This window comes from Marmota flaviventris, chromosome 2 (genome assembly GCF_047511675.1).
Source record: "Marmota flaviventris isolate mMarFla1 chromosome 2, mMarFla1.hap1, whole genome shotgun sequence".
Taxonomy (NCBI): Eukaryota; Metazoa; Chordata; class Mammalia; order Rodentia; family Sciuridae; genus Marmota; species Marmota flaviventris.
In genome coordinates this window covers 181,460,219-181,478,562 of record NC_092499.1, presented here as the reverse complement: position 1 = coordinate 181,478,562, position 18,344 = coordinate 181,460,219, and the positions used below count along the sequence as shown (strand labels likewise).

The window sequence follows — 18,344 nt, the reverse complement described above, 5'->3', positions numbered from 1 at the left end:
CTAAGCAATTTAGCGAGACCAGGTCTCAAAATTTTAAAAAGGGATTGGGATGTGGCTCAGTGGTTAAGCATCCTGGGGTTCAATCGCTGGTTCCCCCCCCCACAAAAAAATTCATTTTCACTTTTCCCAGTTTTATGAAGCAATATACCAGAAATTATATTTATCCCTAATAAACTCCATCTGATAATTTTAGTCTAAAAATTTTCTAACTTGTTTCTGTAAATCTATTTTTTTGTTTTTGGTTTTTCTTTCCTTTTTTTCTCTCTTTTTTTGATACTGGGGATTCAACCTAGGAGCACCTTATCCCTGAGCTATATCCCTTGTCCTTTTTAATTTTTTTTTTATTTTGAGATAGTGAGACTCTCGGCAACTTAGCAAGAAACTAAGTTGCTGAAGGTCTCAATAAATTGCCCAGGTTGGCCACAATCTTCCTGCCTCAGTCCCCTGAATCGGTGGACTACAAGCATCTGCCACTGTGCCCTGCCAATCAACCTATGTATTCTTTTTTTTTTTTCTCCTTTGGCACCAGGGATTAAACCCAATGGTGCTTAACCACTTAGCCACATCCTCAGCAGCCCCCACCCCCTTTTTTTTAATATTTCTTTACTTGTAAATGGACACAATGACTTTTTATTTATTTATTTATATGTGGTACTGAGGATCGAACCCAGTGCCTCACATACGGTAGGTGAGCACTCTACCACTGAGCTACAACCCCAGCTCCTTCTCAGCCCTTTTTGTATTTTATTTAGAAACAGGGTCACACTGAGTTGCTTAGGGCCTCACTGAGCTGCTGAGGTTGGCCTTGAACTCACAATCCTCCTGCCTCAGCCTCCCAAGGGCTGGGATTATAGGCATGAGTCACGGCATCTGGCTTCAATCTATGTATTCTTTATCAAAGTTGTTGAAAAGGGTTGGGAATTTAGCTCACTGCCAGAGCACTTGCCTAGCACACACAAGGCCCCGAGTTTGGTCCTTGGCGAGCTTGGAGGGGTGGGGCGATCCAAATCCAAGTTGAAAAAGATGTTCAGCCTGGCACGGTGGCATACACCTGCAATCCCAGGGGCTTGGGAGGCGGAGACAGGAGAATCTCGAGTTCCAAGGCAGCCTCAGCAATGACAAGGTTCTAAGCAACTCAGAGAGACCCTGTCTCTAAATACAATACAAAATCGGACAGGGCATGTGGCTCAGTGGCCGAGTGCTCCTGAGTTCAATACTGGGTACCAAACAAACAAAAAAAAAAATTATGAGTAATCCCAGCCAGTGGGGATATAGCTACAGCATAATCTGCATAATTCAAACATCTAACTGCCCCACTTTATTAATCGGTCAATGAGGTAGTAATGGTAATTAAGCAAAACAAAAGGAATAGGAAAATGATATAACTATCAAAAATATTTTCCACCAGGCACAGTGGTGCAGACTTCTAATCCCAGCAATTTGGGAGGCTGAGGAAGGAGGATTGCTAGTTTGCAGCCAGCCTCGGCAACTTAGTGAGACCATCTCAAAATAAAAAAATAAACAAGCCGGGGATGTGGCTCAATGATTAAATACCCCTAGGTTCAACCCCCAGTATGCATCAAAAAAAGGTTACAAATGAAAAGAATAGACTATATACAGTATTACTATGTTGAAGAAAACTCAAAACAAGAGCTTAAATTATAAGAATTTAAACAATGGAAACCTTGGTTATGGGATGACAAATCTTTTTTAAAAAATAAGGGTTTTTTGTACTTCTCCATTTTTAAAAAACTTTTTAAATTTTTTTAGTTGCTTTATTCATTTATTTATACATGGTGCTGATTATCAAACCCAGGTTGTACTACTCTGCCTAACCTCTTCTGCATGTTTAACAGAGTAACACACGTGAGGCAAGTGCTCTGCTACTGAGCCACAACCCCAGCCCATTTTCCATATATTTCCATATATTATATTTCTAATATAATAATCATATAATTTTCATAGTACAAAGAACCACCATTTCCTTTATATTATTATATTTTGCTTCTCCCCAGAACAGTGCTCCTCTGAGCAGGAAAACATGGTCAGGAAACCAGGAGAGGGATTGGGGGCACAGTTCAGTGATGGAGAATATACTCAGCATGTGCAACTCCCTAGGTTCAATCCCCAGCATCAAACAAAGAGAAAAGAAACTAGATGATCCACTGGAATCAGCCTGTGGAACCAGTCTACCAAATCCCAAGTCTCATTCACAGCAGGTATTCCCCAATGAGAAGAGAGTTCATTTGGAACTCTCACCAGCACAGTCTGTCACTGATGGCACCAGCTAAGTTGACATCATCCATTCCTTGGACAGTATGGTCCTTGTAAAGATGGGAGCAGTTACTAAGAGACAGAGGACAAAAGATTCATAAATTAAGTCTTCAAGGGAGTCTGGTTCAAAGCAAGGGGTAACAGAATTATTTTGAAGTAAAGGATAAACTCCTAAAACCAATTTATTCCCATTTCAGAAAGTAGTATGGAACTCTTTATTTCCAAATAGTTACTTATATTACCATTTAGATGCTCTGTGCTCTTCTGCATGTTCTTTTTGTTTGTTTCATTTTCAGTTTTTGGTGCTGAGGACTGAACCCAGGTGTGCTTACTGAGCCACATGCCCAGCCCTTTTTATCTATTTTTTATTTTGAGACAGGGCCTCAAAACTTGTGATCCTCTTGCCATAGCCTCGTAAATTTACTGGGATTATAGTTGCACTGCTCTCCTAACCTCTTCTGCATGATTAACAGATTTTTGTTGGGATGAAACAAGAGAGCACAGAGCTCTCTCCTGGACATCAAAATTCCAGGCTCAAAATACCAAGCGTCACCCTTTGTTTTTGCAGCTCCTAAATTCCTACTATACACTGGTAAGTGGAGAGAAAAATGGTCCACAGATTTAGCTTTTAATAAAGATAACTCTAAGGAATGTCTTCTTTTTTTTTTTCCTGGAGAAATGAGTAACAGACTCTAAGATGAATCTAATAATCCTCACCTCTTGGTATTCATATTCCCATGTAATTCCCTTACCCAACTAAATTATGGGCAGCACCCCATAACTTCTAATAGAATATGACAAAAGTGACAGTATGTCACTTACATAATTATGTTACAAAAGACTATAATGTCTGCCTTACTAGTAGACATTCTCCTTTGCTGGCTTAAGGAAACAAGTTAGGTTTGTCAGCTACTCTACAGAGAGGAACCCAAGGTAAGATCTGAAAGTGTCCCCAGCAAAAAAACTGAGGCCCTTGGTCTGCCAGCCTGCAAGGAAGTGAATGCTGCCAACAACCATACAAGTCCAGATCCTTCCCCCGGAGTAGGTTTTCAGGTAAGGATGCAGCAAAAGTCAACCCCTTGATAAAGTGCATAGGACCATGCTGCTATAGAAATTGTTTTAGTCCACTATGTATATAGTAATAAATGTTACACAGTAATAGATAATAATGAGATCAGCAGCCCACTCATTTTCTATATATCTGGGTGATTCTTCATACTCTTTCTTTTATAATAGCATACATTATTTTATACTTAAAACAAAAATAAAAGCTTTAAAATATGCTTTCTGTAAAAGTCCTGCCTAATCCTTTTATTGAATGCCCACTGCCATTAATTATCTCAGAACTTCACAATTAGATGGCTTATGATGGTATCAGTTTGGCCATATTCCTTGTCCACGTCAACCTAAGTGTCATTCTGCTCTCAATCTCATCTATTATCATTTCAAAGTAATGTCTCAGTTCCTACTCAGCCAACTACTGGCCACAGTGACTGTTTCATACTCTCATAGCTCATACCTCACTTGTCCTATGTCCTCTCCCTGCCATTTCTCCCTGGCTCAGCCAGTCTTCACTTCCATCCAGACCCAGCTCACTCCACAAACAGGAAAGCATCCAGATGGCCCTGGCTCTCAAAGACCACATGCCATTCACTCCTGGCACAAATGACTATCTGCTGGGCTTCATCATTAGCACTTAGCATCTGCTCCTGGATCCTGCTATCTGTTGCTTCTCCAGCCAGAGGAAAAGAGCCACTTCTCATTATCTTGTGCTGCCTCAGCACCAGGCCACATATAGGGTTTTTTTCTTGTCAGCAATGACACCACATGGCCTAGCAGTTTAATACCTTTTGACAAATACCTCAAATATTATAATGACGAACATATTTTTCAAGTCTGCAAAGAAATAATTTTCTTAGCTCCAAAGCAACAAAAAACAAAAAAATCAAAGGAAAACACAAACAGATTTAAATATTCATAAGCCTGGTCAAATGCTCAGAATAGAAAATTAATCAAAATTTCCACAAGTAGAGGAGCAGTTAAACAAATTACAGCAACTCTGCATTATGTGAAAAAAAAAATGGGGGGGGGGTCACTGAGGTTGAATCCAGGGGCATTTTACCACTGAATTAAATCCTTACTTCTTTTTGTTTTCTATTTTGAGACAGGTCTTGCTAAGTTTCTGAGGATCATGTTAAACTGCTGAGGCCTCAAACTTATCATCCTACTGCCTCACTCTCCGAGTTGCTGAAATAATAGGCATGCTCAACCACACCTAACCTGTATTATGTAATTCTAACGAACCCTTTAAAAATAGATAGATAGATAGATAGAAAGAAAGATAGATAGAAGTGGCCTGTATCAACTGATACAATAACCAAGGTATATTAATAAGTGAAAACAGAAGTTACCAGTATGTACAAAATGACCCATTTATAAGTGAATAAACAAAAATAAGATCCTTGTACAGTGAATCTCAACTCAAGTACATCCACAAGATTGGGATCCTAATTAGAATAAGATATATTCCATGCTTGAATAATTATCTCAAAACAGATTTTACTGTCATATATAACTGAAAAGAACCAATAAAATTTTTAAAAAGAACATAATCTTCCAATTCACCAAAAAATAAAATAAAATAAAAATGCACTGAAGCACAATGGAGTCATGTACACCTATAATCCCAGTTTTTGGGGAGACTGAGGAAGGAGGATCACAAGTTTGAGGCTAGCTTCAGCAATTTAGTGAGAGTCTATCTCAAAATTTAAAATAGGCCGGGATGTAGCTCAGTAGTACACTGCCCCTAGATTCAATCCCCAGTACTAAAAAGTAGAAAAAAAGAGAAGGCACTGGAAAGAAAGCAGAATAGAAATTAAACTACCGACAGTAGTTACTTTTGGAGACGGGTTCAGGAAAATAGGGTAGTTGGTAAAGAATTTCTACATTTTCTCTGCATATTCCAGGAGCAATGAATAAACCTTGCACCCAGATAACCTGGGTTCTTAAATACTATTCTCCACTGAAAGTAATCAGACTTCTGAGAGAATAGGGTAAATGCAGAGTCAGGTAAGTATAAGATAAGCTTGGAACATATTAATATGCTAGAAAATAAGGAAGTGCTCAAAGAATGGCAAAAGAAATAGAAACCCATTTGAAGGGCTCCCACTGGCCAAATCCGGAACCAAATAGATATCTTAAAAAATAATGACAGGAACAGATTATAACCCATAGAACAAAAGAATCAATGAGCCCATGCAGACATAAATAAGAAGAGAAAAAATGGGAAAAGAAAGGAAAGTTCCTTAGTATGACAGAATTTAATAAATATAGAAGAAATGACGAGAGGCAGAAATCACCATTTAACAACCACCTGAGTGGGCTGGAGATGTGGCTCAAGCGGAAGCGCGCTCGCCTGGCATGTGTGCGGCCCGGGTTCAATCCTCAGTACCATATACAAACAAAGATGTTGTGTCCGCCAATAACGAAAAAAATAAATAAATAATAAAATTCTCTCTCTTATCTCCTCTCTCTCTTAAAAAAAAAAAAAAAAAAAACAACCACCTGAGTAACAACTGCTTCGAGCAAGAAATATCAGTGGATATAAAAATAGTGGCTGAAAGTTTGGTAAAGAAACAAGATATTTACTTACACTTAAGGTATCTTCTCACAAGAAATTCACTATAAAGGGGAAAATAAGAGTTTTACAGTGGAAAACTTAAATCAGATGATACTATAATCAAAGTTTACGTGTATATGTGTATCCATATATATCCATACCCTTTTCAAGTGAATTCTGTCAGGATGCCATATCTATTTGTCTCTTTTACTGGTGTCTCTGTGTGTTTGTATACACATATGGATATATATTCATATATGTACATATATATATAAAATGTACATGTATAAAATATGTGTGCATATATGTATAGAATGTGTTCATGTGTATATAGGTGCGTAGATGTCTATATCTCCAAATTCTATGTAAATATACATATGTACACTAAATGTATACCACATATACTATACACACACACACACACAGTGTGTGTGTGCATGTGTATGTGCATGCACACATGTACAGACTTATACTTAAGAAAATATTTTGAGGGGCTGGGGTTGTGGCTCAGTGGTAGAGTGCTCGCCTAGCATGTGTGAGGTCCTGGGTTCAATCCTTAGCACCACATAAATAAATAAATTAAATAAAGGTTTAAAAAAAGACAATACTTTGAGCTGGGTGTGATGGCACATGCCTGTAATCCCAGTGGCTCAGGAGGCTGAGGCAGGAAAATTGCAAGTTCTAAGTTAGCCTTAGCAAAAGTAAGACGCTAAACAACTCAGTGAGACCCTGTCTATAAAAAAAAATTAAAAATAGGGCTGGGAATGTGGCTCAGTAGTCGAGTGCCCTTGAGTTCAATCCCCAGTACCCCACTGCAAAAATAAAGAAGAAGAAGAAAGAAAAACAAAAATACTTTTGAGGTCACAAAATAGCTGGATGGAAGGAAAGCAATCCTACAACCCACAGTTCTGGTGAACATTTCAATGCTCTCACCAAGAATGCATTTGGTCCCCACCTAAAAATAAAATAAAATTCACTAAGCATTCATTCCACAAGATGGCAGAGCTGCCCCATGTGTCAGAGCTGGGTTTGGAGCAGCCAGCAGCCTCCCTGCAGCTCTGGAGTAAATGTGTTGCCTCCACCAGCTCCTCCTCCGACTGCGCAAAAGCCTCCTTCAACCAATTTCTCAGCAAGTGACTCCATCTCAGTTTGAAAACACCAATGTTTTAGCAGCAGCTTGGGGCAGTGACAAAGGTCCCTGGGATGTTCTAGTAAAGATCCCGACCCATTTCCTGCTCACTTACATAATACATTCCTGGTAAATGATTCTCAGCAACAGCCTCTCTATAGCAATCTTTCTGGATCCTCCTCTATTTACCACCAAGCTCTTCTCCCACAAGAAACATCATTCATCTCCTAAATCAATACATTTCCCCTTCAAATTAAAGAATTCTGAAGATGCCAGCCTGTCCTGAAGTACACTACATAATGTGCAGCACACACTACCTTTCAAACCTAGCTGCCCTCTCTGCCTCAAGGTCTAAATGTACACACTGCTCCATCAAGCACTCATGGGATTACATGTGTAAAGTCTCTAAAGGCAGCAACTCCACTTGATGTACATACCACCCATCAGATGGAATGAGACACACGGACACAAGATAGGAATTAGAGGCTTAGCATTACCAATCAGTGGAAAGTGTGCAACTCTGGCTAGGTCATTCCTTTTTGCCACATATCAGGCTCTTTGTCTATAAAACAAGGAGAAGCCAGGTGCAGTGACGCATGCCTATAATCCCAGCGGCCGGGGAGGCTAAGGCAGGCGGATTGCGAGTTCAAAGCCAGGCTCAGCAAAAGAGAGGCACTAAGCAACTTAGTGAAACCCTGTCTCAAAATACGGCTGGGGATGGGGCTCAGTGGTTGAGTACCCCTGAGTTCAAGCCCCAGTACCAAAAAAAAAAAAGACTGAACTAAAACAGGGAGAATTAATTAACAGTGAAAACTTAGAAATAACTTGAATGACTTTAAGCAGAGACTAGTTACATAAACTACAGAACAACCATATAATGAAATAAATCATGTCACTGTGAAAAAAGATAGGAACTGACATGGGAAAATACTGTATATGAAAATGGCAAGCCACTGAATAATAATAATATGATCCCATTATTCTTTTCTTTTAAAAAGCCATGTGTTATGTATGGTTTAAATGCACAGACTATATCTAAAAGGATGGAACCAAACACCAACTAGTAACATGTTTTCTTCAAGAAAACAGGGCAATAACTGGGTATATGACACATGCTAGTAATCCCAACAACTGCTGAGGCAGGATGATCATGAGTTCAAGGACATCTGGGCAATTCATCAAGGCCCTGTCTCAAAATAACAACTGGGAGGCTGAGGCTGTAGCTCAGTGGTAGAGCACTTGCCTATCACAGGTGAGGCACTAGATTTGATCCTCAGCACCACATAAAAAAATAAAGTTATAAAAAATATATATTAAAAAAATAAAAACTGGGGATGTAGCTTAGTGGTAGAGTACCCCTGGGTTCAATTTTCAGTACCATAATATGTGAAGAGATAAATAAATAAGTGAGGCTATATAAGGGAGATCTTTTCACTCTCTTTTGCTTGGTTTTAATTTTTCCTTGCATATATTGAAATTTATAGAAGGAAAAAGAAAAATTAGTTGTTTTAATAGGGGTCTAACTGCCTTAAGTCAGAGACTACAACTTGTGAAAATTTATTAAAAACAAGTATGCAGGGGCTGGGTGGTAGCGCGCTTGCCTTGCACGTGTGGGGCACTGGGTTCGATCCTCAGCACCACATAAATAAATAAAATAATAAAATAAAGGTATTGTGTCCATCTACAACTAAAAAAAAAATAATAAAAAAAAAAGTATGCAGAGCTGGGGTTGTGACTCAGTGGTAGAGCGCTTGCCTCACATGTGTGAAGCCCTGGGTTCAAGTCTCAGCACCACATATAAACAAATAAATAAATGAAGGTCCATCAATAACTAATAAAAAGATTTTTTAAAAAATAGAAATTGGTCTTCCTGAATGAATATTTGCCTAAGAAAAATTAAATTGCATTTAATAATCAACATTAAGCAGAATCTTCCATTGTTTTCTCCTGGTGATTCAAAACAGATGAATATATCTGGATGCAGTGGCACATCCCAGTTACTGAGGAGGCTAAGAAACAAGGATAACAAGTTCAAGGCCATTCTCAGCAACTTAGTGAGACCCTATCTCCAAAATAAAGGGGGGGGGGGGGCAGGAAGGCACTGGGGATGTGGCTCAGTGAACCCCTGGATTCAATCTCCAGTGCAAGGAAAAAGATGAGCATACTAAGCCAACATGCACCATGGGATGATCTTATGTTCAAGCATTATTATATTTTTCAGTGAAGAACATCAATGAATAACTGTGACTTAGCCTTAGAAAACATACTAAAATCCTTTTTTGCAATAATTTTCAAAATATTCTCTATTTAATATTTGATATATTTTTTTTTAATAATTTTATTTACATTTTGGTTTTTGGTGGACACAACATCTTTGTTTGTATGTGGTACTGAGGATCGTACCCGGGCCGCACGCATGCCAGGCGAGCGCACTACCGCTTGAGCCACATCCCCAGCCCCTGATATATTTTTTAAAACTGCCAATCCAACAGAATTCTTGGGGAAAAATTACTACACCAATAATTAGGATGTACTTTAAACACCATTTGGAAAAAGAGTTGCAATATTATGACAGATCTAGAAACAATGAAGCTGGTTAAAATCAACCAATAATGTTGTTCATCATTTATCAACTATCAGTATCCAGGAAAATCCTTTCTTAAAAGTGTCTTGGGCTGCAGTTGTTGTTCAGTGGTAGAGAGCTTGCCTAGCATGTGTGAGGCACTGGGTTCGATTCTCAGCACTGCATATAAAAAAGAAAGAAAATAAAGATCCATCAACAACTAAAAACTATTTATTAAAAAAAAAAAAAAAAAAAAAAAAAGGAAGTGTCTCACTGGCATAGGCCTGAAATCCCAGAAACTCAGGAGGTGAAGGCAGGAGGATTTCAAGTTCAAGGCCAGCTTCAGCAACTTAGCAAGGCCGTAAGCAACTTAGCAAAACCCTGTCTCAAAACAAAAAAAAATAAAAAGGGCTAGGGATGTGACTCAGTGGTTTAAAGCCCTGAGCTCAATCCTCGTATCAAAAACAAAGAAAAGAAAGATAAATTTACTAATAAAGAGCCAAGAAATGCTATAAAAATAAGTCTGAACAATAAGCCTACACATGTCTCAATTACACTTAAAAATAATAAATCTTATTTGCTCTCCTATGTAAATGCACAGGGGGGAAAAATCTTGAACAAAGTACAAGAATAAAACAGAGGACATCTTTCACTTTTAATCTGAGTACCTCTATACTGTTTGTTGCCAATAGCATATATTATTTGTATATTTTTGTGTGTGTGTTTGTTGTACTGAGGACAGAACACAGGAGCACTTTACCACTGAGCTACCTCTCCAGATTTTTTCATTTTTAATTTTGAGTCAGGGTCTCACTAAATTGCCAAGGCAGGCCTCAAATCATTCTGCCTCACCCTCCCAAGTTGCTGTGATTACAAGTATATGCCATAGAACTGTTTTTAGAAAAAGGAAATAAGGGTCCAGGATAGCTCAATGGTAGAGTACTTGCCTTGCATACAGGAGGCCTTGGGTTCAATCCCTCAGGCAAGAATATTAATTAATTAATTTTCTAAAAATATTTTTTTAGTTGTCAATGGACCTTTACTTTATATATATTCATTTGCAGTACTGAGGATGGAACCCAGTGCCTCACATATACTAGGCAAGTGCACTACTGCTGAGCCACAGCAACAGCCAGAGTCCCTAATTAATTTTTTTAAAATAAAAGTACACATATACACAAAAAAGGGAGATTATATGCTTTTGCCTTTTTAGGATAAAGACTGTTATTTATTTGAGGTTCAACCATCCTGGGTTCTGACCATTTGCCACAAACATAATATTATTAAAATTAAAAGTATGCATTATCAATTACATTCAAATGCCCATATCAGTATAAAAAACAATCACTATGTGAGAGAAAAAAATTCCTGCATGATATAAAGGTATAACATTTCCTAAGGCTGTGTATTAACACAAGGTGGAGGTTTCTCTTTTATTAATGGTAGAATAGCTCATACTGGAACAACCCTTCTATACATAATCATTATAAACTCTGGAAAAGGCACTGGGGAACACCAAAAGAATGGCAAAAACAAAAGAGGAGTCAGACATTTGGGATAATGGAAGGGCACTAGATCAGCTGCCCATTTTTTATCTTTTTGCCCAAATTCAAACTCCAGTTAATAGTATCAGGTAGCTACAATTCACATAGAAACTTTCAGTCTTGGTGGTTAAAAAATCAATACAAAGTTCAGTGCAGCTACAACTTCTTCGAGGGGTGGGAAGAATCCATTAGAAAAAAGAAAATCACAAGCAGGTGGCCCCAACTTTTGCAATATAAACTTTGCCTATGTCTCTCATTTCTAAAAATATAAAGAGTTACAAACTGGATGGGGTTGTGGCTCAGAGGTAGAGAGCTCGCCTAGCATGCATGAGGCACTGGGTTTGATCCTAAGCACCACATAAAGTATAATAAAGACATTATTTCCACCTATAACTAACTAAATAAATAAATGTTAAAAAAAAAGTTATGTATTTCTTTAAAAAAAATAAATAAATAAAAATAAAGAGTTACAAACAGTTGAACAAAAACCTGAACAGAGACTTCACCTGCTGCCCATTACAGAGAAAAAGAATTTGGACTTTGAGTTCAACCAAGTTAACTGCCATTTAAAAAATAAAGAACTCAGTACTCCTTAGAGGAACAAACATAATACCAACTCCTCAACATGACCAGAATACAATCCAAAATATCAGGCATATAAACAAAGGCAAAATATGGCCCATAGTCAAAAGAAAAGTCATTTGATAGGTATTAACCCCAAGAAAATCTAGGTGTCGGATTTGACAAAGACTTCAAAACAGCTATTAAAACTTTGCTCATAATGAATAAACACAATGGAAATCTCAGCAGAGAAGTTGGATCTAAGAAAATGTAAGTTCTAGCAGTTAAAAAAAATATTCAGTGGATGGGCTTAACAACAGATTAGAAAGAAGAAAAGGAATTGCAAAATAAAGGGAAATAATTATTCAACCTCTAACACAAGATAGACTTGGAAAACCAAAAAGTAGGTAGAGATTCAGTAACTTATGAAATAATATCAAAATCTGACAAAGCTGGACATGGTGGCACATGCTTGTAATCCCAACAATTTGGGAGGTCAAGGAAAAAGGTCCAGAAGTTCAAAGCGAGTCTTAGAAAATTAGTGAGACCCCTCAGCAACTTGGCAAGATTCTGTCTCAAAATTAAAAATAAAAAGAATTGAGGATGTAGCTCAATGGTAGTGTTCCTGGGTTTAATTCTGGCCCTACCACCGCAAAAAAAAAATAAATAAAATAAATAAATATATATATATATATATATATATATATATACACACACACACACACACACACACACACACACATATATACACATACATAGATATACGTCATACATACATACACATAGACATAACTGTTTTAGAGCAAAACTCATAATACTGCATTGAGAATTCTATAGCATATGTAAATACAATTCATGGAACTAGAACAAAATGGGAAGTTAATAGAACCACACAAAAATCTATATAGAGCAGTTCAATATTCACTCTAAACTGTGAAAAGTTAGGGATATATATCAGAATCCCTAGAGTACAAGGAAGGATGGAGGGAAGAAAAGAGGAGAAGGAAGTAGGGAGGGGCAACATATCAAAAGTCTATAGGATGCAGCTTAAATAGTACTTCCTGAGAAATTGATAATTTTAAACTCTTGGGCTGGGGTTGTAGCTCAGTGGTAGAGTACTTGCCTTGCATATGTGAGGAACTGGGTTCGATCCTCGGCACCACATGAAAACAAATAAAGATATTGTGTTCATCTACAACTAATATATATTTAAAAAAAAAACAAAACTCTTTACTAGAAAGGATGAACAAAACCTAAAATCACTGAGCTAAGGTTTGCAAAGGATTGAAAGAAAACAAAAATCGAAATAGAAATTAAATTTTTTAAAAGAAAAACAATAGAGAAAATTAAAATAAAAGGTTAGTTCTTGGGAAACTCCCTCTCTTGTCCTGTGGGAATTCTGTCTCTTTTCTTCTTGCTTGAATAAATCCTACTTTTATACTCAAAAAAGTTCTTTGAAACTATTAACAAAATTGACAAATCTCTAGCCATGCTAATCAAGAAGAGAGGGAATACAGATTACCAAAATCAGTAATGAAAGGGTTAGAGCATTAAAATAAAAATATTATTAATAAATAATGATAAAAACATCATTAGAAAAGTTTTTTTTGTTGTTGTTGTTGTTGTTTTAGTTCACAAAGCACAAGCAAAACTATATGTAAAAAGAAGATTGAGTTAACTCTAAATATGAACCTTCCACAGTTGAAATCTCTTGTAACTCAGCAAGGGGCGATGTTGGTTCTGTTTTCATAGTGTTTTCTCCCATTGAGTTGCAATTCAATTCCAGGCCTACAGCCCCCAATCCATCCCCAAAGGAGTGGCAAGTTAGTGCAGATGAGACCGAGCCAGCTTCCAAAGGAGATTTCAACTGACCTAGAAGAAAACAAAGAAAGCACTTGAGATATATTTTACACACACACACACACACACACACATATTCATCAATCAATCAATCTAAAAACCAAAAGTCCTATAACAGACTAAGAAAGCCTGGGACTTGGAGAAACCCCATTAATCTCATAACATATAAGAGTGGCATGGAGGCTAGGGTTGTGGCTCAGTGGTAGAGTGCTTGCCTAGAATGCATGAGGCAGTGGGTTCAATCCCCAGAACCACATAAAAATAAACAAATAAAATAAAGGTATTGTCTCCATAGACATCTAAAAAATAAAATAAAATAAAATTTTTTAAAAAGTGGTGCATGCCTATAATCCAAGCAGCTCTGAAGGATGCAGGAGGACAGGCTGCAGGACTTTTTGAGTTCAAAGCCAGCCTCAGAATTTTGTGAAGCCCTAAGCAACTTAGTGAGACCCTATCTCCAAAAAAAAAAAAAAAAAAGTACATTCACAGGTCCCCACACATACAGCCAAGGCTGTAAGCATTTCAAGAATGAGGCTAGGGGCTTGGGGACATAGCTCAGTTGGTAGAATACTTGCCTCACATGCACAAAGCCCTGGGTTCAATCCCCAGCAACACACATATACACATACAAAAAAAGAGGCTACAGTGAAAGGAGAAATACTGGAAATGTCAACAAAAGGCAGAGGCGTAGAGTGAGATGGCACCAGAAAAGACAGAGGCAGGGCTCTTCTAGTACTGTATTCCAACCCAGCAGGAAATAATATAAAAACACAACTAACCACAAATGCATCCAGAAAGCTTGTCTACTGAATGAATAATCAATGAAGAACCATATGAGAATACTGCAGCTCATTTAATAATTTGATTTTAAGACAACCTAACACTTATGGAAGCTAGAGATGGTTCTTACTAGAAAAGCACCAAGTTGGCAAAACAATTTCAAAACAGTCTCTGACTCACCTTCTTCAGGTTCCTTGGTACTAGATGACTTGTTTTGTGAAGGATCCGTATCGACTTTATCAGCCAAATCTGGTACAACCAAGTTAGGATCTAGGATCTCATGGGTCCCGTTAGTGGACAGCCTGGAAGACCGTCTCCTGGACAAGTCTTTGTCAGCGTTTTCGGAACAGTTTTTTGACTTTTCCTGGGCTATAAACCATTAAGAGAGTTGTAATCCAAAGAGCAACAGGAATAAATAATTGTTACTACAGATTTCTGGGATAGGTGCCTCCGTAAAGAATTATAAGAGAAACTTCTGGAATGTTAAATTATTAACCTTTCTCTATAGTTTAAAGCAAAAGCAAAGTCTCTGCCAGTATAGATTTTATTTTGTTAAGAATTAAGAGAGTGTAGGGGCTGGGGTTGTTGCTCAGTGGTACAGCATGTGTAGGGCCCCGGGTTCGATCCTCAGCACCACATATAAACAAACAAACAAACAAATAAATAAAAAGCCCTTTGACAACTAAAAAACAAAAACTGAAAAAAAAAAAAAAAAAAGAATTGAGCGTCTGAAAATATGTGCCAAATCATGTCCCAGTCTTGTCAATTAAGTTCTATTTTGGAGCTTCCCAAATGAAAGTCTATAATGTTAACATCCAAAGTCAATTAAGTTTTGTTTATTTGTTTGAGTGGCAGGTTACTGAGAATTTAAACCCAGGGCTTCACATGCTAGGCAATAGAGTTTTATTTAGAGGCATCACAAATTCTTTAACAGGGTATTTTTCTTACCAATAAATAGTATTTTAAAAAGTTTCACTTAGGGAATAAAGTCCATACCTTCCTATGCCTTTAAATTTCTAAAGGAATCCAAATCAAATGTAGTTTATTGAAATGGATATGACACCACTGAACCCAACACTAATACAATTTTGTGTTTCTTCTAAGCAAAAACTCCAGTTTCAACTACAGCCCATTCACATTAATTCATGCAATCAAGGACAATCTTTTTAGGGGGGAAGGGTAAGAGGAATGAATCCAAGGATGCTTTACCACTAAGCTATATCCCCAGCTCTTTTTATATTTTATTTTGAGACAGAGTTTATGTTGCTTAGAGACTTGCTAAGTTGCCCAGACTGGCCATGAACTTGCAATTCTCCTGCTTCAGACTTCTGAGTCAGAGGGATTACAGGTGTATGTTACCATGCAGCACAGGAACAATCATTAGAGCCTATAAGGCATAGAAGACAGGATGGACCTAGAGGAGGCTGACCCAAATAATGCCCAATTCTAGCCACACATACACAAACTGGAGACTCACATGAATTTTTATCAAGTCGACGACGTTTTAATGGGATATCACTTCCTTTTGATATTTTCCGTCTTCTCAATTCCAATGTTATTGGTTGCAAAGTCTGAGAATTTGAATCCACAGCTATGATGTATACAGAACCATACAAAAAAGATATGTAATTTCTCTGTGTCCAATCTTGCATTTTATATAAAAATTACTTAACATATGAAGACATCCTTGCATTGTAAATAAACCCTCAAAAGGGGCATTATTTCTAAGGCACAAGAAAAAACAGTGAAATAAATGAGAAATTACTACCTCTGGGACATGCTGACACTCTGCAGATTGATATCCTAAATCTCTTTTTGTACTCTCTCTTATGACCCAGCTTTCTTAAAACCCTCTTCTTAGAACACCACAGTGCAACATGACTGCTTTTTACCTGAAGTTGCATGAGCAACAGAAAAGTCATTTTTGTCACCATTAAATCATCTCTTCAAAATTGTATCTACTGAGAAAAGGGGGGGGGGGGGAATCTGACTTATCCAATATTCTCCTGAAATCCATCATGCATGCTAATTCCTAAAATGTATATCTAGAGTTTAATTACTGTTTTTAATTTCTTCTTGCTGAATTTGTTATCATTAGTTTTAGTTTTGAAGGTTAAAAAGAATGCCAACATTTATATTCTTTAAAAAAAAAAAAAAAAAAAGGCCCAGGCAAATCTCAGAAGAGCATGCTTTTGACAGTCAACGTTGCAGGAAGCTCTCACAGAATTCAGTAGTGCAGACACAAAGCCCTCAAAGATTGCTCGCTATTTTTTTTTTTTTTATGCTCGCTATTTTTAAGCCTAAAATTTATGAAGCTCTCCCCGAATCTGAAAAAAAAAAAAAAGAGAGAATCTAAAAGGCAGACAGAAGAAGAAAAAAAAAAAAAGGAAAAAGAAACTGGGGAGCTTTTGACAGGAAGGCAGAGCTAAAGTGGGTAAGGAAGAGTGAGAGAGAAAGGGGAAGAGATAGGAAGGCAAGTAAATGGTAGGAGAAGAAAAAGGAATGAAGAGAAGAAGAAATGGAGAGAGAAAAAACTCATCTAAGTCCAATATCTGCACATCTGCCATGTCAAATGGCTGAACACAAACAGGGCTGAGCTCCGAGGCCACCCTCATTCTTGGCTCTTCCTGTGTTCAGACTTCCCAACATGCCAACATTCTTCTGTTCCAAGTGGTAAGAACTTGGATCACACACATTCCAAGTTAAACACAAATACAAGCAACCCTCTCAAAATAGCTCAGAATCTATTCCCAATCAATTCTATACAAGCTAGGGAACCCAAGGCTCTACCAAATCAATGAAAACTTATTCCAAGCAATTTCGTTAAGGGGATTTGAACTATGTATGAGATATTTGGCAAGTCGCCTTCTTTTTGTACTGGGGATTGAACTGAGGGATACTTTTTACCACTGAGTCTTTTTTTTTTTTTTTTTTTTTTTGGTGCTAGGGATTGAATGGGCTCTTTATCACTGAGTTACATTCCCAGTCCTTTTTATTTTTATTTTGAGACAGGATCTCACTAAGTTACTGAGGCTGACCTTGATAAGGTTTCATTAAGTTGCTGAGGCTGGTCTCAAACTTTTGATCCTTCTCTTCTTTCTGCCTCAGCCTCCTGAGTAGCTAGGATTACAGATGTGTTCTACCACGCCCAGCAAGCCTTTTTCCTTTTGATACCTTACAGAAATGAGAACTGACCATACAAAACTTGAGTATTGTTAACAATTCACATTGCCAAGAAGATGTGAAGAAAAACATTTTTACAATGTTGGTAGGGTTGTGAATTAGCATAATCACTATGGAAATCAGTGTCGAAGTTCCTCAAAAGACTAGTAATGGAACCACCACCATATGACCCAGGTATACTACTCCTCAGTATTTATCCTAAAGAATTAAAAGTCATCATACTATAGTGATACATATATACAAATGTTTACAGCAACACGATTCACAATAGCCAAACTATGGAACCAGCCTAGTTGTCTGTCAATGGATGGATGGATAAAGAAAATGTGATATATACACAATGGATTTTACTGAGCCATAATAAAACTATGACACTTGCAGGAAAATGGATGGAACTTGACAACATTATGTTAAATGAAATAAACCAAACTCAGAAAGCCAAAGGTCATATGTTTTCTCTCATATGTGGAGGCTAAAGAGGAAAAAGGAAAAGAAAGGTATGTGTGTATTGGGGGGGGGGGGGGGTATTTCTTATGAAAATCTCCCAGAAGGCTGTCTAGAAAGCAACTAAATTTAAGGACAGTACTGACCTATAGAAGTACAATGAAAGCCAGAAATAGAAGCCCCACATAATTTTTAAAATTTTAGTAGTCATAGTAACAAGTTTTTAAAAATCAAATTAAATAATTTATTTTATTTAAACATATTAATACATTAATACATTTAAAAACATTTCAACATGTGGGCTGGGGCTGTAGCTCAGTGGTAGAGCACTTGTCTAGCCCGTGTAAGGCACTGGGTTTTATCCCCAGTACCACAAAAAAATAAACA

At 37.4% G+C, this 18,344-nt stretch overlaps 1 protein-coding gene across 2 annotated transcripts in view; it reads right to left on the bottom strand.

Annotated features, from left to right (window-relative positions):
- Positions 1 to 18,344, bottom strand: part of Phf20 (PHD finger protein 20) — a 126,082-nt gene that overhangs the window by 40,048 nt on the left and 67,690 nt on the right. Inside the window, exons 7-9 of one of the 2 annotated variants that reach the window (XM_027945356.2) lie at positions 15,808 to 15,921; positions 14,511 to 14,699; positions 13,383 to 13,562 (exon numbers count right to left, since the gene is read on the bottom strand). In XM_027945356.2, coding sequence (XP_027801157.2) covers positions 13,383 to 13,562; positions 14,511 to 14,699; positions 15,808 to 15,921 — 483 coding nt within the window. The remainder of the gene's footprint in view (positions 1 to 13,382; positions 13,563 to 14,510; positions 14,700 to 15,807; positions 15,922 to 18,344) is intronic. The other variant, XM_071608894.1, reaches the window with a different exon arrangement.